The sequence below is a fragment of the Gossypium raimondii genome, chromosome 9 (assembly GCF_025698545.1).
Source record: "Gossypium raimondii isolate GPD5lz chromosome 9, ASM2569854v1, whole genome shotgun sequence".
In the NCBI taxonomy this organism is placed as follows: domain Eukaryota; kingdom Viridiplantae; phylum Streptophyta; class Magnoliopsida; order Malvales; family Malvaceae; genus Gossypium; species Gossypium raimondii.
The window spans coordinates 39,036,384-39,057,626 of NC_068573.1; the positions used below are offsets into that span (position 1 = coordinate 39,036,384).

Sequence of the window (21,243 nt, forward strand, 5' to 3'; positions counted from 1 at the left end):
ATTGAATAGTTATAATTACCTAAATATTGGTTTTACTCGGATTGTCGTTTTTTGACTGATGAAGGTAATAAATGAGATACTCGAAAGATATATGGAGTTAAAAAAATCAAATTTGTCAAACAAGTGTTTGACAAAAGGTTTAACCACCGCTCCATTTAAGTCTAGACATAAGCCAAATTTCTTTTAGAAGTACTGAAATTATATTTATATATATATTCTATTTGTTTTACTATTTATATTTAAAATTTGTGGTTGTATTTTTTAATAATGTCTTACATGTCCTAGCTCAATGTCTCTATTATATATTGTTTTTCTTGTCTTCATCTAATCTCTCTCTCTCTTGGCCTCCATATATATTAACACTTTTCCGTTGCTTTTTTATCAGAAAAAACTCAGCTACGATAATAGTGCAAGGAGAAGTAGACAACAAGGGCAAAGGGAAAGCCATTGTGACTCCCTCCCCCTCTCCCCCCTCCCCTCCCCCCTCTCCCCCCTCCCCTTCCTCCTCTCTGTCTCCCTCTCTCTCTCTCTCTCTCTCCCCGTCTCTCTCTCCCTCTCTCCATATATATTAACACTTTGCCTTTACTTTTTTATTAAAAAAAACCCAACTGCAACAATGGTACAAGGAGAAGTAGACCAGAAGGGAAAAAGGAAAGCCATTGTGCAATGAAAATAGCGTCGACTTTTGCACCTGCTCTCAATCAACCTCTTACCCGTGACGACAAGCTTTTTCTCATGCATCCGTCATCTACTCAAAAGCTGAAGGTAAAAGTTGGCAAGAACCCTTATGCTAACAGTGTCAATCCTCGTTTTCATCATTTCAAAGGAAAAGGGAAGGTATATGCCCAACTAAGTCCCAGAGAAGAAGAAGAAGAAGAAGTGAACAAGTACGATATCAGACGTGATAAGGGTCCAAGACCAAGGCGAATTGGAGAAAGGGAGTCTCAAAATCATCATCATTATAATTACAAAGATTAGAAGTATCTTTCAGGCTCTGGTCGTGGATTTTCTTGGTGAATAGAAGACCAAAAGTGGTTTTCTTGGGCTGAAGAACCTAGTGTTGCTCCCACTCAAGCTTCCAATTCAAGTGATTGCGACAATTTGGACATAGAGTTTAGACAATGGTGGCTCGGCTAATGGACAAGCCTATTGCTGACATAGCATATTTTTTACTTTCTTGTCAAGGTTTTGTGACATAAGAGAAATTTACGTTGAGTAGCCTGAAAGTTTTGTGAAGAAAGAAGAGGAAGACAAGGTGTTTCTTTTCAAGAAGACTCTTTATGGGCTGAAACAAGCTCCAAGAGCTTGGTACAGTAAGATAGGTGATCATTTGCTGAGCTTGGGTTTTGAAAAAAATTTGTCCAAGACCACACTTCATGTCAAACGTGGGAATAATGATATTTTGATAGCCTCTCTTTATCTTGGTGATCTCTTGCTAATGGGAAATGATGCACGGTTGCTTGAGGAATTCAAGCGGGAGATGATGAAGGTTTTTGAGATGACAGATCTTGGATTGATGTCTTTTTTTCTTAGAATGGAAATTAAACAGGCTGAGTATGAAGTATTCATCTGCCAGAAAAAGTATGCCAAGGAAATCTTGAAGAAATTCAAACTTGAAGAATGCAAGAAAGTAAGCACTCCTATGAATCAAAAGGAGAAGCTGTTAAAGAAGATGGAGCTGATAAAGTTGATGAGAGATATTTTAGAAGTTTAATTAGTTGTTTAATGTATCTTACAGCAACACATCCTGATATTTTAAATGTTGTAAGTATTTTGTGACGGTTTATGCATTGTGCCAATGAATTGCATCTCAGGGCTATCAAGAGAGTAGTTCGTTATATCAAAGGCACGAATAATTTTGGTGTTAAATTCACAAGAAGCAAGGGGTTCAAGCTTGTTGCCTTCTCTGATAGTGATTGGGGAGGTTCTATTGATGACATGAGGAGTACATCAGACTATTGTTTTAACTTTGGATCTGGTGTCTTCTCATGGAGCTCGAAAAAGCAAGAAACTGTGGCTCAACCCACTGCTGAAGCAGAACTTGTTGCTGCAGCTGCCGATGTTAATCAAGCTTTGTGGTTGAGAAAATTATTAAGTGATCTTAACCTTGAACAAAATGAAAGCACAAAGATTTTCGTTGATAATCAAGCTGTCATTGCAATTTCTCATAATCTAGTATTTCATGGAAAGACTAAGCATTTCAACATTAAGCTTTTATTTTTTAGGGAAGTGCAAAAAGAATGTAACGTTATACTGGTTTATTTCAAAACAGAGGAGCAAGTTGCAGATATCTTCACCAAGCCGCTCCCAGTAAGCAAATTTGAAGTTTTGAGAACAACACTTGGTGTTTGCAGCAATTGAAGCAATGAGTGTTGAAGATTTGCTACAATTATTATAATCTAGCTAATTTTAGATATAATCATAACTCTTTGATTTGTTTCAGATTTTTTTTGGAGTTTTTTTTTTTTTGTTGAGATTATGATTATGTTGTAGCCAACTTTTAGTTAGTAGCTGTTAATTTGTTTACTTTATAAACACTAGTTTCAGTTCAATAAAATGTACCTTTTCCATTTCAATTACTTGACTTCTCAGTTCAGTTTTCTTCATCATTTTAGTTTCCTTTTCTGATAAAATACCAATAATTAGAATCACCATTTATCATCATTGCCCAACACCCACCTTAAGTATCACCAATCCTCATCACCGCCCATCCCTTACTACTCCTCCATCCCTATCGCTCCTCATCCCGCTGCCCCCGCACAATAAGAACCACCTATGAACCCGAAGTAACATAAAATAATGAACTAAATTATTAGGAATGGATCTAATGGTAACACAAAAAAATATATATATATAAACTATGTCTAATGAATTAAACATAACATGGCAGTCTTAATTAAACTATAAATATTGAATTTATCGAAAAATTTAATTGCTTTGATTTTCATTATAAAAATAACTATACTATTGTCTGACACAATATGCTTACTGTTAATTCAATCTTAAAATTTGCAAACTTTAATATACACCAACCAAATGTTCTAAAAACGGATGTAATTCCGCAAAAGTTGCAATGAAGCTTAATTTAAAAAATAAGGGTTAATTATAAGATAATTTTAATCGAAGGTCTTGGGTGTTTTTCATTTGTTCATTTTGGGAATGTTTTTCATTTCGTTTTCTTTTTCTTTTTTTCTTTAACAGTTAGATGGTTTCCACATACAAAGAGTTATTAAAGGAATCAAATGAGGAAGCACTTACTTGTAATCCATTCAAAGCCTAATTATGGTGTTAAATCAGAAACATGAATATATATATATACACACACATGCATATATGGTTCACTGCAACCATATCAATCTAAAGCATAAGACATTTACAGCGAAACAGATATGAAAATTAACTGATGAAAAGCAAAACTACACATTTGAGAGCTGCACTGCTTCAAAACTCATGTACAAAAACTGAAGCTTTTCATATACAATGCCCCAATGGATAAGAGAACCCAAAAGATGCAACAAATTTGATGAATAAGAAAAAACTCCTATGGAATGTACAATGGCCCCTCTACATGCAATGCACAACATTCTCAGGACACTACTCTCTGAAACCAAATACTAAATCAAAGCCGAAGCCGAATTATTGTTTGTGAATAAACTGTGCCCTGAACTGAACCAGTCGTTCCCTTTAGTTGATTCGGAAACTACAGTTTAAGTATCAGCTCCATTGGATTTTTTTAATTTGGCAACGAGAACCCACATATTTGCAAGTTCATTTTCTAGATAAGCTTCTCTTTGCTTAGATTCTTCAACCTTTCTTTGTAGCTCAGCTTCACGTTGATCCTTCTCTAGAAGAGCAGCTTCATACGAAAGCTCTCTCTCTTTGCTCATCGCCAGTTGTCTCTTTAAATAAGAGGATGATCCAACTTGGTCATGTTGTTTGGTCAGACTCTCTCTTCGACCATTCCGTAGTGTACTTGTTCGACGTTGTGTGGGAGGATTCTTTGCTGCAGCAAGTTCTGCCATTAGTCTCTCGTTATGATTCATTAGTTTAGCAACTTCTTCTGATAATTCCTTAAGCTCCACAGCAGCGGCTGAGGCTAGCCCCTTGGCATATGAACTCTCCTCTGCCAGTTTATGGTTCTGCAACTCTAGCTGGTCTTTTGACTCAGTTAGTCCCACAACTTTGTGCTTCAGTTCCTCAATCTCGGTCACCTGATTGAGCAAAACAAGGAAATTAGCTTACACCATTTACTGCAATGAAAGTGAAATCAGTAAAAAGTGAACCCAGAATAAAACTGATGCTACGCTAATCATAAATGCTAATGTCGCTGTGATGTATAATCTGGGAATAGAAACATAAAGACTGCATATAGCATCCTTGTATGTTTGCCGAGACACAGAGAAACAAGATGTAGACATATTCAATCATCAAAAAGAGCAGAGCATGGGGACAAGTGCAAATGACTGAATTGTGTGCGTTTGCATGACTTGGCCTTAATAAGATAGCAACACTCGAGTAAGGTACCATATCAGCACCACATCTGAGCATTTAAAAGCACCTGTGTTTTTATAAGCAAATCTCTACTAATCTCTTTTGGTGCCGCAACTTCTTTGTCCATCTGCAGGCCATTCATTTTAGCGAATTGTTGGGAATAGGAGGCTTTAGAACGGACATTTGGTGATTCTAGTGCATCAGATAGCTGCTGCTTTAAGGATGCAACTGTTTCTTGCAATCCTTCACATTCACAAATCTGGTAAAAATGTGAAGTTAGAATGGAACCCCAGAAAGAGATGTTACTTGCAAGGCATGAGTGTGGGATGTTACTTGCAAGGCATGAGTGTGGGACAATTATTACTTAAAACCATAGGTTGAGTAGGTATATCTACCTTCCGGTTAAGCTGTTCTTGAATTATCCGATTGTCCGCAGCTTTAACCTGGAAACAGAATTAATAATAGACTCATAAGAGAAATCCAGACAAAGCAAAGGGACAAAGGGAAAAAGGTTGAGGAATGTTATAAAGAATTCTTTGCTGCCTCCAACTCCTGTAGTTAAACTTGGTCACTGAAGCAGGTTCTATAGATTCCTATACTATAAAATGCAGGAACTTGTGAGCTGAGTCCACAGTTAGGTTACTAGAACATTGTATAACCAAATTTAACGTGATTAACTCAACTGCCCTTACTATACAATGCAGAGACTCATGCAAAGCATTTGAAACATATATGGAAGCATACATTACCTCAAGTTCAAAGGATTTCTCATTTAATTGCGCCACCAATTCAGCAACATTAAACTGTAGCATTTATAAAACAGAGTAAAGATGGAGTTGCAGGATGCGGCAAATGGCCTATGGAACCAACAACAAAAGCTAAACTTACTTGTGATATTTCTGATTTCTCCATATTGCTTGAAACCATGATGGAATCAGCAATTTGCTTTTCTAGCAAAGCAATTCGTTCATTCTTTCCCCTGATTTCATCACTTATCCTTTTCATCTTGTCCTAGAAAAAATTAAAATAATAAAAATAATAAGGAAGAAGAAAGAAAGAACCAATATCCAGGGAGACTATAAAGCAAATAACACAGAAAGCATGATGCCAGTATTTACATGAATCTGTTCATTCAGGGGGTTTCTTGCAGCCTCCTCAGACAATCGTTTTAAAGTGCTTGAATGAAGTGCTACCTCTCCAGACAAAATCTTTTGCTGTTCCCTTAGTAGATCTATCTGATCGATTGCTTTTAGGCTTGTCTGAAATAAACAAGGCATCAAATATACTTGCTGAACCATGCATGATACCAAAAAAAGGGGAGATAACTGAGGTCAGAGCAAATTCTAAATACAACAGTGGTTAAAAAACATTCTGCAACAGTAAGGGTATGCTGTAAATTTGAAACGTTTAATTAAGTCAGAGCAGGAAAGAGATTAATCCAAGACTAACATGTGCAATAGAAAAAGAAATAAAAACGGTTGTGGAAACAAAATATATTTGCATACCAAAGGTGTCTCTTGTCCAAGGTAATCGTTCTCTGGAACTTCTCTATGCCGTCTAGCATCTGAGAGAAGATCCATGCATGGAGAACTTTCTGTAAACAAGGATTGGGAAAGCCTAGATTCCAAATTGAATTTTTTACTTCCTGATTTAGGGGTTGAAGGGGTACTATTAGATTTATTTCCACTTGACTTATCACTGGCACTCATCATTGACTCCATACCACTATCACGTTTCTGCAGAGGAAACATAAATTAATATAAGCTATTGAGGAAAGAGATCTACATCTATACATGCTTCATAAGAAACTATTCATGTAACTGAAACCAACTAGTAGGTGTTAATGCTTGCATGATGTTATTTAGTTTGCATGAACTATTTATCTTTAGCCCTTTATACCGAGCATCACTTGTGAAATTTTAAAAATAATAATAAGAAAAGAGCATTTGCTTCAAGCATCTAGACTAAGTTTTATTCTATCCATTTTCTAGTTAAGGTTTTTACCAATTTTTACATTTTTACCACAATTAAAGGATATATTGGTGTAGCAAAGTTCAGCAATAGAGAAGTGCAAAGCCACTGACCTTATAAGGCAAAAATAAATTATTAAACAAATAAACCTAAATGAGGAAAAAGAATATTAAAGCCAAAAAAATGCAGCTAAGGCTTCTTTATAATTTCTTAATAAGCATATCAATAGAAATCATGAACTCTTGTTTAAAATGTTGACTATTGCAGTTTAATGCAGATCTCCCATGATAATAGATGGGAAACCACTGCCAACGCTTGAAATTAATGAAACAAATGGCAACTTTTATCATTAGAGAAGTAAGACACCAAATAATTTTGTTTTGGTGTGTGCTGAGTTGCTGAAATGAATGTAAGATCAGATGGTGAGAAATTTTTCATCACTAATCTATCCTAGCAACTTTATCAAGAACCCCAAAGCTCATATTTTGAATATAAAACAATAAACATAAACATTAGGAGAACAGAGTACTAAAACAAACATACTCGGTGCTTAAGCCAGTTTAGCAAGCCATTCTTTCGGGCCTTTTTCTCCTCTTTCAATGTATCACATCCAGTTTCAGCATTCCCTTCGAGGGAAACATACAATTCAACATTCTCACCATCCAGAGTCATGTCCCGCCTTCTATGTGGTAGGTATGCAAGCTGTGCATTAGATATACGTAAGTATAATTAGATACAATCAGATTAAGTCAAAGTGGAAGACTTAGTGTGTAAAATAACTCCCATCCATCAAGAAAAACATGAAGAATGAACATTGAAAGTAAATAAGATCAACAATCATACCTCTTCTTCTCCAAATGAATGTCTCCTCCTTGGCCCAGGGCGTTGCGGTAACCTTGATGATTGTGAAGCATTTGTAGAGACAAGAATCAATTTTGTCAATCGCTGTATTCTGCTCAATAAAGCTGCTTTCGCTTCTTCTTCCTGCTCCAACCTTGATTGCAGCTTGACTTGACCATCTTCTAGCTTTACAGATCATAACAAATGAATTGTCAAAGTCAAGATGTGATTCATCTTTCTTTTCCCCTTTGGGATAAAATTAGCAGCTATGATTCAAGAACTATTTTACATCAAATAAATTAACCTGACACCATGTGATTAAAATGAGACATAAAAATGATACATCAAAAACGTATGTTACTTTATTTAAAAGGGAAATGGAAAGGAGAAGTAAAAGAAACATTTTAATAGGACACAAATTCAAGGTTCTTGTTCTTTAGGTTCACACCTTACGCCAGCAATATGCCAAGCACACTATTATCATATGTTTTTGAGTAGAAATCTAATGTAAATGAATCCAATTTAACGTGACAGGAGCCCATGAGATAACATCAATCTGGATTTTTTAAGAAATAAATATCTTGAAGTTGTCTTTCCCCTATGATTTCACATCAGTATTCAATCTCAACTAAGCATCTTGTGTGCAGTGCCAAAAGACTGGCAGGATAGGAAGGTCGGCAATTAAAAAGAAAATGGTTTTTCCCCATATTAAGGAAGTCATTATTTTCTCATTCTACCAAAAGCACCCATAATTGGTACTTTATTCTCCCCAAGCGTGTATTCTATGGTCATCAAAAGATTCAAAGACTAGGAAGATTGCATTAGTAGAAATCCACAGATTGGCAACCTACAAAGAAGTTCAAAATGTTTAGCAACAACAAAAAAGTCATTTTATTGAAATCATGGAAAAGCCTGCTGAACAAAAACCATGTTGTAGAAGAAAAACCTTCTTTAATTTACTTTGCCGACACCTGCTATTAGTTTGCAAAGAAAATCAGGTAAGCAGGGTCAGTACTTAGTATATGGTAACCAGATCTATAATAAGCTTACAAGCCTCTCTAGAAAATACTTGAAGGCTCTGCATGGTATGATGGACAGAAAGGAGCGAGGACAGAAAATTTGTTAATCTAATGGTTAAGCTATAAAGTAGGAAAGTGGTATGGATCTTAACAAATTTTCCATCCTCACTCCTTTCAGTCCTTCATACAAGCAAAGCCAAAAAGTGGGGTTCCAGCTAATGGGTCAAACATATTACTTTTTGCATCATTGGAACTGCTTAAAAGGATCAAATAACATAGCAAAATCAAAATGACTGATTATTATGCAAAAGATTACTCAAAACACACAAAATGACTGATTATTATGCAAAAGATTACTCAAAACACATAAAGCTATACTAACCAAATGGGTGATTAGGTGCTAGGAACAATAATGATCAATGGCTGACAAGTCTTGGATGATATTTGATCAGACAGAATAATCCATAATACAGCAATGAGTAGGTGAGGAGGACAACCAATATTAGACAAAACATAACTTCACAATCAACATGCCCCACAAATAAATATTCACTACTGGTTAAGAAAGAAGACACACTGCTAAGATATGTCAAAACTTTAACCACAACTACTACAAGGAGTCAGCGTTTTGTACTACTGCCCATCTCTCTACTATCTCAAATCACATAGTTACATAAAAAGACAAAATTTACCCCTGGAGTAGATTTATGGTTAGACCAAAATACAATACATTAAAATTTCAGTTATTGTAGTCAAAATAGAACAAATACCTTCTGCTTTAGGAGTATAATATCATCTTCTCCAATATCATGTAGTTGAGGAATGGTTAGAATACCCCGCTTCAATTGTTCTAGCTCTTCCTTCAAAGCACGTATCTCATTTTGGTACTTTTTGATCAGTGATTTCTCATCAATAATCTGCATTTTTGACAAAGTAAATTACAAAAAGAAAATCCTGAATAAGTATATTTGTAAGTGTGTGTGTGTGGTGTGTGGTGTGTGGTGTGTGCATCATGTATAAACACCCATAGTGTACACACAGGCACGCAAAACAATTCATGCACACATATATGTACATATTAAGCACATACAATATGCCAACAACCCTTAAGCCTAGTGGCACAAAGGTTCAATCCCTAGCATAACCCCCTTCAATTATTAAAAAATATATACATACAATAGAAACACATGCATACCTTGTTCTGTTCTGCTTGGATTTCAATGTGTTTAGCACGGTGGGCAAATTTCAATGTATTGTGTGTCTCTTCGCTATTACTTGATGAAGGAGTTACAGTGCAAATGAGCTGAAATTTTGGACAGAAAAGAAACAAAAAAGAACACCAATAAGCAAGTATGACAAATTCATGGAAACAAATGCATGACATTTCTAATATCTTTTGTTAACGTAGATATGTTTTTCAACAGAGGCATCCAAGTATGCTTACAGATACACGCCCATGACCACTTAATGAAGACTGAAGCAGCCTGGTAAGCTTAGAATCCCTATATGGTATATGAGTGGCTCTCCCATCAGTTAATTTAGAAATAACCTACAAAAAGAAAAGAAAAAAAAGGTCATATTTTAAGCAATGTTTATCCCATAAGAGAGACATTTACGATAGTGTTGACAAATATATATAGGAACAAAGAGAAAGTACTATTGCTCGACAAAGATCCAGTAAATGACATGTCTATGTCCTCACTTCTAGCACACAGTAAATTTCAGCTGTTATAAGAACAAAGCATGTGCTCTAAAATATCATGAGCGATTAACATAACACAAAATGTTAAAGAATACATCTCAGAACCACCCATGTCCAATTAAAAACTCAAAAATGTATGACAATAAAAAATTTTAGCTCAGTCATGTAGCGTCTTATATTCGTATGTCTACTGGTCTTAAGTACCATAAAAAAACACAGAACACAGGAAAGGTACTTGACACAGAAGCATGAGTTTCCATGATGAGTTTGAAAATTGTGCTTCTTACAAACTTGTCTTAACAATTTAAGAAACCAACATCTCAGCAAGCATATTTTGGAAGAAGAAATTTAAAATCATACCATATATTATACTAGTTTTAGTCAACAGCTACACTAGTAACATAAGAAAAACACTTTTGGTGTATCCCTTTAAAATTTAACAATATTTTGAGCAAGAAAAAGATAACAGGCATGACAAAAAATATTAAATAGGAAGTTTGTTTGATGTTACTCAGCTCTGTAATTGCATATATTCTCTCCAAATGCTTTGTTAAAGTTACCATATAGTTAAATAACCTAACTGTATACACAGACAGTCAGAGGCGAATCTAGTGAGTTTATCGATGATGAGTTTGAAAATTGTGCTTCTTACAAACTTGTTTTAACAATTTAAGAAACCAACATCTCAGCAAGCATATTTTGGAAAAAGAAATTTAAAATCATACCATACATTATACTAGTTTCAGTCAACAGCTACACTAGTAACATAAGAAAAACACTTTTGGTGTATCCCTTTAAAATTTAACAATATTTTGAGCAGGAAAAAGATAACACGCATGACAGAAAATATTAAATAGGAAGTTTGTTTGATGTTATCCTGCTTTGTAATTGCATATATTCTCTCCAAATGCTTTGTTAAAGTTACCATATAGTTAAATAACCTAACTGTATTCACAGACAGTCAGAGGCGAATCTAGGGGGCAGGCAGGGGCCTTGTGGCCCTTCCCCCCTCAAATGGAAAAATCGTAATTCAGCCCCTCTCATAAATGATTAAATTATAAGTTAATATATGGTTAAATTGCACTTTGCCCCCCCTGAAAAAAATTCTGTTTAGTCCCTTCAATAATGATAAAATTAAATTTTGATCCCTTAAAAATTTATAATTCAATTCCGTGCCCCCCCCCCCCCCAAAAAAAAATTTATGGATTAGCCCCTGCAGACAGTGATCTCGCACACGCCAAAAATGATGAACTACATATGATCCAACTATTGAGTTAGAGATTAAAGAGAAAACTGAATGAATAAACAATTCAATTTCCACTATGACCAGAAAAGAACAATAAATTAGGGCTCACAGTTCCTAGAGTTAGCAAGCTTTTGTTGATATAAGACCCTTCTTTTCGCCTAATGCCTGTTGTTTCAACCTTCGAGCTCTCAGAACCTGCCAGATCGATGAGATTCTGCATGTATGCATAAAAGAAGGAAAAAGTAAAATGTTTTGATCAACAGTGTGATAAGTCAACACTAAAATCTTTAGCTCCTTCCAAAATAGAAAATAGGATAAACATATCTAAATAAAATAAAAAACAAGACAAAACCGGAAATAGAAAGAAGTAACAAGAAATAACTGAAATTGGTCCCAGAACTAAGGCTGTAGAAATTACCAGCTGTGATAGATTTACTGCTTCACCTTCACTATTTTCACCATACGGGCTGCTCTCTATTGTCTGTAGACAAGGTAGTCATAGGAAATATAATCAGTTGTGGCGGTGAATTTGTGAACATGTCAATGATCATCAAGTACTCACATACACCATCCAAAATCAGAACAATAGCAAAAATGATTAACATCATATAACACATATCCACACTTCAAAATAGGTGTTAACATTATTTCTCACAAATTCTTAGATGAAAAGATTGCAATTAATACCACTTAAAACAGTATCTGAAAACCTTTTTTCACTTAAAAGTGTTAAAACTAGAAAACGGGGAACAAGGAACTTCTAAAGGACGCAGAGTAATAGTGAAATACCAACGTAAAAATTGTATGGCTCCTGCTGCTGAGTAGATTGAAATTTGTTGATCCAACATGTCTGTGCTCTGTTTAAAAAGAACGAAATCTAATCACATTGCTTGAAAAAAGTTCCATTACAGCTTGCAGAAGGAAAGGCAATGGCCCAAATAACAAACATTAACAAGAGGTGCAATGAAGAGGACAGCCACAGACATATACATATCTACATCAACAAATGATGTGCATGAGCCCCCTATTTTCTGTGCCAGGAAACTATTTAGTCATTTATCCAGCTCAAAAATTCATAGATAAGATTAGTTTTGATAAGGCATATCATCTGAAGCTAGGGTTCAAAAGGCTCTAAACAATCTTCAGTTCTATTTGATCTGGATATAGCAAAACATGCCAGCATGCTTTACCTTCTCCAGCTGCTATAAGTGAGAGGGCGTGAGCAGGGGATAGTACAACTTCTTCCTTTATTCCTTCAACAAAGGTTCCCTAAAGCCATAAACCAAGCAATAGATAAATAATACACTTTCAAACATGCAAAAAAACACTAGGCATGCCCATATTAACAGCAAAATTGCATACACCAATAACAATCTATTCATAAGAGGAATATATTATATTATGAGAAAATACCAAAAATATCCAAGATAAAAGAAGTGGAAACTCATGCAGAATTTAAGACAACGCAAAAACAGCAAACTCCTTAATGCACAAATGGCAAGAAGCCACTAGGCAACTTTATAGATGTGTACTTGCTACATTATCATTCTGAAACATTATGATACTAAGCTGAAATTATACGGTCATAAACTATAGTTGGCCTCATTTGGATGTTGAAACATTATCATGCCAAAAGCTCAGCATGAATCTCCAATTAACATAATTTCCACATTCACTGAAGTCAATCTAAGTAGATATTGAAGCGTTATAAGGTAAAGAATGACATAGAAACCATATCAACAACTGAACAAGGATATCATAACCAATAAAAGGTACCTGAGCATCTTCTCTAATTCTCAAATTTTGTCCTGCTGGATTTAATAAGTCATTAACAACCTGAAAAGATAAAAACCTTGAGAATAGTGATGTTGCATAAAAGCCAATGCAGATTTGAAGATAGTTTACCTAAGTTGTCAAGGGAAAAGGAAGTCTGTCAAGACAGAGGAAAGAATATCAGGCTAATAGCTAAGGAAAAAAGTGGAAGAAATTCACCTCATTATAGATCTCCAGGTATGAAACACGAAGAAGAAACTCCCGGTTTGGTGTCTACAGCATAAGTGGCCCATTAGCATCCATAAAAAGGAACAAGAAATAGAAGTTAAATAAGTCAACATCTCATACGGTACCTCCTGAATAATACTAAAAGCATCCTTCACTGCTAATGGTATAATTCCAGGTGACCTCTGATCACCCTGCCATTTCAGCAATCAGATGAAATTAAGCATGTTACTTGTATTCTAAATTAGAAATGCATGGTTTGCCCTTTCCTTACAGTGAATACTTCATAAGGAAACATGAGGATTTGTCAAAGAAATTCCATAGCTGCAGAAATATTTGATAGATATGATGATGCAGGATAGTAAATCATACCCTTAATATGACATAATCATTATCCTTGAATGCATCAAGGTTAATATAAAATGTTTCCAATTGATAGTTCTCAATTAATCATGGTTACCACTTCTCTGAAAATATAATTTGCAAAGGTAGAAATAAGTAGCTAAGCTCAACTGTTGAAACAAATCAAATTTATGAGATACTAACGGACAAAGAACAGGAATTGCTGCTTTAGTTACAGATAGTTGTAAGCATGTCACAGAGGAAGATAAATAAAATAGATTTTACTTAAGGGAGAGCAGTTTCAACACTTGATCACTAACTTATAAGGTTATATAAAAGAGTCCACAACCCTTCAGAATGAACCATGTAATAGACTTCTCAGAAAACAGAATTTGCAAAAATAGAAACAAAAGGTAGCTAGGCTCTAGTGTGGAAGCAATGACACTAGTAGAAGAGCAAGATATTGTTGATTTAATTCAAAAAATTGCTGCAATGACCCCTTCTTGCTCCTATATCCAAAAGCAACTAATTATTACCCAATTCTCTACTACAAGGTTAGAGTAATTAATAAATCAATTCTTCATTGACATGTGATAACAAAAACAGCCGAAGATTTGGTCAGAAGAATGCAAATGAAAAACCAACATAAAATCAAATTATAATTATGAAATTAAAATAGGATAGACCATCCAGGAATCCACAATAACCAGACAAGATAAGGAAATGATGTAGAAAATTATTTAGTCTTACATGCATCGTGTGAGTCTTCCCACTGCTTGTCATGCCATAAGCAAAAATGGTGCCTGCGCACAGAATTTAACACCATAGCAGTAAGCTATACAAACAGAAATGCTTCAAAAAAAATACAAATTAAAGGCCATAACTTTGGTTTCAATCCATCAGCTTCTAACACAACCCTGTGGGTACCTCCATTTGGAGAAGGCAAGGTGGCTTCTAACTTGAAATAGTAGTTGCCAAGGAAGCTCACAATACCAGATACCTTGGCAAAAAATCTATTGGTACCAGAAATATCAAACTGAGATTTCCAAAGTTAAACTACAGAGTGATTACAGGGTGCAGTGCTGAAATAGGGCGAAATAACAACTAGGCCTCAATCCAGTGCTCTGAACATGATAAAACAGTAGTCACCAGCAAATGACATGCACCAGCACTCTGAAAACCTTACACTCTAAAAGCCTAAACAAATCAACTTATATGCCTAAGTCGCCAGAATCATTCTTGCTTGGGAGGAAGCCTTGCAAATACCTCACATCTTGTTAAGTTTCTGAATCTGAAAGAGTCACCAAAAAGGCAGGTCCAAAGCCAGCAACAGCCTTGCCTAGTCTAATTTCTCATGGATAAGTACATGCAAGCAATTTGTAACATTCATATGCTATCAGCCAATGTTGCATGAAAATAGCAAAACTAGTAAATTTCAAAGCCTTAACATTAGCTTAACATGTGGTTATCAACTAGATTAACTTTTTTGGGGCCCGTTGATTACTCAAAAATGATGAATTCCCTTTCCTATCTAGAAAAGCAAAGAATCATCAAGAAAATAAGGACACTGTACTCCATCAGATATAAATTCAAGCAATTGGTGCATGATTAAGAGGCTATGTTTGCTAAGAAGAGGTATCTTTACAAAATACCGTTGATGCCTTCCATGGCCCCACTGACAACATGCTGAGCAGAAACATCATAGACCTGGCGTGTTGTAGTTGTAGGGGCAAACACTCGATCTAGGAACACATAAATTAAGTGAGATGTAGAATGATTTAAAAGAAAAAAATTGACCAAAAGAAGAAAAAGGTCACTAGATATTATGTATACTTTATGTCAATAAGTCAGATGCCTAAGATAAAAATGACAGAAAAAGTAGTTTTTTCTTAAATTTATATACAACTCAAACAGCACATACTTCACAAACTTCATACAGCAACACAGCGCTATTTCACACATACGCATAAACCTTAGCTGAAACATGTTTCAATACGTAATATAAAAAATGAAACAAAAACGTGTCCAAGTAAAGAATATCAAGTTCACATGTAAATCATCGAGGGAATTGACATTAAGGAAATAAGGGTTAAAGAATAAAACGGTTTTAGGGGTTACAAGCAACCTAAAAACCTATACCAATGTTATAAATATACATATGGTTTAAATTTCTCCAGCTCTTTGGCACTGGAAATTCCTCAACATAATTTTATTAGTTTTCATTAGTCGGTGTTTAGTGGATGTAACTGAGTAAAACCTAAAGGTTTCTTCAATCAAGTGCATCAGGATCATTCAATTTCTTTACAGAAGAAAAAATATTCGGTTAAAGAATCTACAGAACTAACCATATGCATATGCTGTAGTCTGATTATGTTCATTTCTCACAATAGTTTCTCCATCTGCATACCACGCAATCTCCTCCCCTTGACGAAGTTCTCTAGGACTAATCCAAAAACGCCAATCAAAGCCGTCATCAAACAGATACATGGAACAGAATACTGAAACAGAGGTGAGGAAAGCAAAGGTAAATGCCTGAGAGGACGGAACCGAACGGTGACAGTGACATTTTCTTTGGATCGGTCGGCATCCGCGTGCAAATTGTCAGAGTAAATATATTGTGGCTTGCTTCGAGCCGATGAAGATGCCGGTGAGCTCTGCCCATCGATATATAATTCTGGGAATTGTTTGGATGACGAAGTTGTGGAAGACGAAGGCGAATTTACAGCTTTTGAGTTGCTTAAACCTGATTTCTTCAGTTTCGACTCTCTTCTCGAGGACATTTTCACCTCACCAAAAAAAAATCACTCTCTTCTACACCCAAGGAAAAAAAATCAATGAGGAAAGTAACTCGAAAGTGGAAAACATAAAATTCATGGTTTTTTTTTAAGTAGAAAGTAGTTGCCGAAATAGCTAAATTGTGACAAAATTGATTTCCAGAAATAGAACTTTGAATTGCTTCAAAGTTCTTAAGTTTCAAACATTGTAGTCAATTTTATAGATAACTTACTTTTTATAGTGCGAAAAAAAAAATTCAACTTCTTTTACTTTTATATCTTCACTTTTCTCACCAATCAATCACAAAAACATGAGGACTGAAAGGGGGAAAATGAAAGAAAGTAAAGCAAATAAAACCCATTTTTGTTTTTCCCTCAAAACATCACCTCTTTAATCCAAACAAAATGACTAAAAGAAAGCTCACCTTGGCAGTATCAGAGAAACATTGTGGATAATAAAAGAAGAGAGTTTTTATAGATCAAAAAGTTGAAAAAAAAAAGAACTTTTTTGCTTGCCTTGGAAGCGATGCCTTTCAAAGGCATCAAGGTTGAAGTCCAAGAGCATTTTTCAGTCTTTTTCTCTTTTAACAAAATTTTCAGTCTTCCAACCAAACCATTCCGCAGTGTTTTGGATCCCATTCGACACGTTGAATTAAAAGTTGATCCATTTGTTACATTTACACGTCTAGAGATGGAAATAGGCGCGATACCAAAGTAATCCATCTCACTCTACTTTCGGTAAATGAGTAGGTTCATCTTCAGGAATAACTTTTTTCCACTAAAATTTGATTCCATTGGAAAATTTTGATAAAAATTTTAAATTTTAAATTAAATATTTTGAGTTATTTAGATTAACTCAAATAAAAAATTAAATTTTTTGTTTAACTCGAATATGAGTTACATAATTCAAGTTATCCAAAAATTTAAATAAATAAAATAAAATTATATCGTTTTGATAAATATTTACCATTAAATTAAAAGGTAAAACTATTATATTATTTATCTAGTTAAATAATATTGTATTTCATCTACTAACTAAATCATCGATGCATATAAATGCAACATTGAGTATAAATAATAGAATTCGTTGACTTGACTTGACTCGAAATTTTTTGACTCGATTCGAGAAAATTTCAAATGGAGTTCAGTTACTAAAATAGGATTCGTCAACTCAATTAACTCAAACAATTTTTACTTGATTCGACTCAACTCAATCGAATGTTATCCCTAATACTATGAGTTAGAATATATCTTTCTTTTTACTCAAAAAATTAAATTAGTTTCTATATATTAGATCGGAGAATAAATTGATATTTGTTAAAATTTAATCTATTTTATTATTAAAATTTTCCATTATTAGTATTAAAACTTGTCCTTGTACAATAACATGACGTACATGTGGCACACCACATGTTACTGTTTGGTTATTGTTTCAAGCAGGGCACTTTTTAATAGTATAAATAGATGAAAATTTTAATAAAAATGATTGATTTGCTCTTTAATCTAATGCACAGATCTAATGTATATGGACTAATTTACCCATTTTTTAGTAAAGAAGGCAAAATGAAATTTGACTCTTAGTATAAAGGCTTTTATGATACTTTTACCCTTCTTACATCGATGATGACAATACCTCACATGTAAATGGAGGTTGTGTAGGTGGTACATTACACTTTAATATGCTTTGTGGTGTATAGTCATGCATTGATCATAATGGTCAAAAAAATTATCGATCTTCTTTAAAATGCTCGTGGTTTAGGTATTGGCTAAAATGTTGGTTATCCCAAGACTAAACCAATGGGCCTAAATCATCCCATCACTCATTGCTTTAGTATACATAGCCTCTTCAGCTTCTTTTTGAATCATTTATTCATGAATACCTACAAACTAAAAGTAAATATGGTAGTTGATAATGCCCTTCGCTTGTAAATATTCTTCATCTTTCTTTTCCTTTGCAAACATCCATTTGATTAAGAATCAATTCCCTTACATTGATCCTTTTGTCGAGCAAAATATAATACAAAAGAACAACCCTAGCTCAAGTAGCTTTTATCAGATGCATAGAAGGTTTTAATCTAACAAAGAGAAAATACATTCACATCTTAGCCAATGCAATCATGCTCGATTGTTTAAAAGATAGTGGTTTACCTTAATCCAAGGTAGTCAAGGTAGTCCTTCTCTCTCTACCTTCTATAAAATGGTCAATTATTGCTTCATAATCAATAGTTTCCTCGTCTATTTAACTATAGTCTATCATTTACCAAGTTAGGTGTTCAAAGAAAACCATTTATCAAACTTATTTTGATTATATTACAACATTTCTATGATCTTATTTTGATTTTAGCGTTACGAGAAACAAACTTATTTTGATCAAATGATAATTGACCATCACACTTAAATATCTTTTGTTTCTTTCTTATAATACTCTTTTTTGATGCCATAAGTGATCTTTAAAAAATATTATCAACCAAGCAAATATTTCTCAAAATCAACAATTACCAAGTACACAACAATACTCGTTTCTCAAGAAAAAGAAATGCAAGAATATTACCAATGGAGCAAATAGCCATAATATTCTTTCACCAACAAGGGTAATTCTGATCAAATGATAATCAAGTATTGCACTCAATTGTCATTTGTTTCTTTTTTATAATGCCTTTCTTTGATGCCTTAGCATTAATAAATCTCATCAATCAAGTAAATATTTCCCAAAATCAACAATTACAAGTACACAACAATATTCATTTCTTTAAAAAAAATGAAGAATCTTACCAATGGAAACAAATAATCATAATCTTCTTGCACCAACAAAGGTAATTTTGATCAAATGGTAATTAAGTATCACACTCAGCCCTCTTTTGTTTCTTTCTTATAAAGCTCTTCTTTGATGCCATAAGTAATAATTAATTAATTGTTAGAGTTGTGTGACCCAAAATCCTGTTCTTTGATGTCATAAAGTGTTTTAACCCTACTGCATTACTTTTATTTGACTTTGATTAGAATAATGTTTTAAATCTATAAATAGACGTAATCGTCTCTTAGGTAAAACTATTATATTATTTATCTAGTTAAATAATATTGTATTTCATCTACTAACTAAATCATCGATGCATATAAATGCAACATTGAGTATAAATAATAGAATTAGTTGACTTGACTTGACTCGAAATTTTTGACTCGATCGAGAAAATTTCAAATGGAGTTCGATTACTAAAATAGGATTCGTCAACTCAATTAACTCAAACAATTTTTACTTGATTCGACTCAACTCAATCGAATGTTATCCCTAATACTATGAGTTAGAATATATCTTTCTTTTTTACTCAAAAAAAATTAAATTAGTTTCTATATATTAGATCAGAGAATAAATTGATATTTGTTAAAAATTTAATCTATTTTTATTATTAAAATTTTCCATTATTAGTATTAAAAACTTGTCCTTGTACAATAACATGACGTACATGTGGCACACCACATGTTACTGTTTGGTTATTGTTTCAAGAGGCACTTTTTAATAGTATAAATAGATGAAAATTTTAATAAAAATGATTGATTTGCTCTTTAATCTAATGCACAGATCTAATGTATATGGACTAATTTACCCATTTTTTAGTAAAGAAGGCAAAATGAAATTTGACTCTTAGTATAAAGGCTTTTATGATACTTTTACCCTTCTTACATCGATGATGACAATACCTCACATGTAAATGGAGGTTGTGTAGGTGGTACATTACACTTTAATATGCTTTGTGGTGTATAGTCATGCATTGATCATAATGGTCAAAAAATTATCGATCTTCTTTAAAATGCTCGTGGTTTAGGTATTGGCTAAAATGTTGGTTATCCCAAGACTAAACCAATGGGCCTAAATCATCCATCACTCATTGCTTTAGTATACATAGCCTCTTCAGCTTCTTTTTGAATCATTTATTCATGAATACCTACAAACTAAAAGTAAATATGGTAGTTGATAATGCCCTTCGCTTGTAAATATTCTTCATCTTTCTTTTCCTTTGCAAACATCCATTTGATTAAGAATCAATTCCTTACATTGATCCTTTTGTCGAGCAAAATATAATACAAAAGAACAACCCTAGCTCAAGTAGCTTTTATCGATGCATAGAAGGTTTTAATCTAACAAAGAGAAAATACATTCACATCTTAGCCAATGCAATCATGCTCGATTGTTTAAAAGATAGTGGTTTACCTTAATCCAAGGTAGTCAAGGTAGTCCTTCTCTCTCTACCTTCTATAAAATGGTCAATTATTGCTTCATAATCAATAGTTTCTCGTCTATTTAACTATAGTCTATCATTTACCAAGTTAGGTGTTCAAAGAAAACCATTTATCAAACTTATTTTGATTATATTACAACATTTCTATGATCTTATTTTGATTTTAGCGTTACGAGAAACAAACTTATTTTGATCAAATGATAATTGACCATCACACTTAAATATCTTTTGTTTCTTTCTTATAATACTCTTTTTGATGCCATAAGTGATCTTTAAAAAATATTATCAACCAAGCAAATATTTCTCAAAATCAACAATTACCAAGTACACAACAATACTCGTTTCTCAAGAAAAAGAAATGCAAGAATATTACCAATGGAGCAAATAGCCATAATATTCTTTCACCAACAAGGGTAATTCTGATCAAATGATAATCAAGTATTGCACTCAATTGTCATTTGTTTCTTTTTTATAATGCCTTTCTTTGATGCCTTAGCATTAATAAATCTCATCAATCAAGTAAATATTTCCCAAAATCAACAATTACAAGTACACAACAATATTCATTTCTTTAAAAAAAATGAAGAATCTTACCAATGGAAACAAATAATCATAATCTTCTTGC

General features: G+C 33.8%; 1 protein-coding gene across 5 annotated transcripts; it reads right to left on the reverse strand.

Moving 5' to 3' along the window:
• Positions 1-3,372: 3,372 nt before the first annotated feature.
• On the reverse strand, positions 3,373-17,048 carry LOC105799562 (kinesin-like protein KIN-7K, chloroplastic). Of its 5 annotated transcripts, none has more exons than XM_012630195.2 (24): positions 16,900-17,048; positions 16,142-16,420; positions 15,955-16,052; positions 15,262-15,351; positions 14,360-14,412; positions 13,396-13,461; positions 13,262-13,315; positions 13,046-13,105; positions 12,460-12,538; positions 12,059-12,126; positions 11,688-11,750; positions 11,379-11,483; positions 9,766-9,870; positions 9,517-9,624; positions 9,092-9,238; positions 7,306-7,488; positions 7,006-7,164; positions 5,997-6,227; positions 5,610-5,750; positions 5,380-5,502; positions 5,241-5,294; positions 4,887-4,934; positions 4,559-4,750; positions 3,373-4,211 (listed from the first exon to the last, which is right to left on the reverse strand). In XM_012630195.2, the coding sequence occupies exons 2-24, from the start codon at positions 16,387-16,389 to the stop codon at positions 3,708-3,710; spliced, it is 2,979 nt and encodes a 992-aa protein (XP_012485649.1). In that variant the 5' UTR covers positions 16,390-16,420; positions 16,900-17,048; the 3' UTR covers positions 3,373-3,707. The 5 variants fall into 5 exon arrangements, with proteins under 5 accessions (XP_012485649.1, XP_012485648.1, XP_052476354.1 ...); XM_012630194.2 differs by having other exon boundaries at positions 16,809-16,988; XM_052620394.1 differs by lacking the exon at positions 16,900-17,048 and adding an exon at positions 16,617-16,743.
• Between the last annotated feature and the right edge of the window lie 4,195 nt (positions 17,049-21,243).

Bases quoted from the DNA above. Each gene is read 5' to 3' on its own strand.
- LOC105799562 (XM_012630195.2), bottom strand. From the start codon at position 16,389: ATGTCCTCGAGAAGAGAGTCGAAACTGAAGAAATCAGGTTTAAGCAAC. The intron at 11,484-11,687 runs GTAATTTCTACA...GCATACATGCAG, and splicing joins CAGTAAATCTATCACAGCTG to AATCTCATCGATCTGGCAGG. The intron at 4,751-4,886 runs GTAGATATACCT...CATTTTTACCAG, and splicing joins AAGAACAGCTTAACCGGAAG to ATTTGTGAATGTGAAGGATT.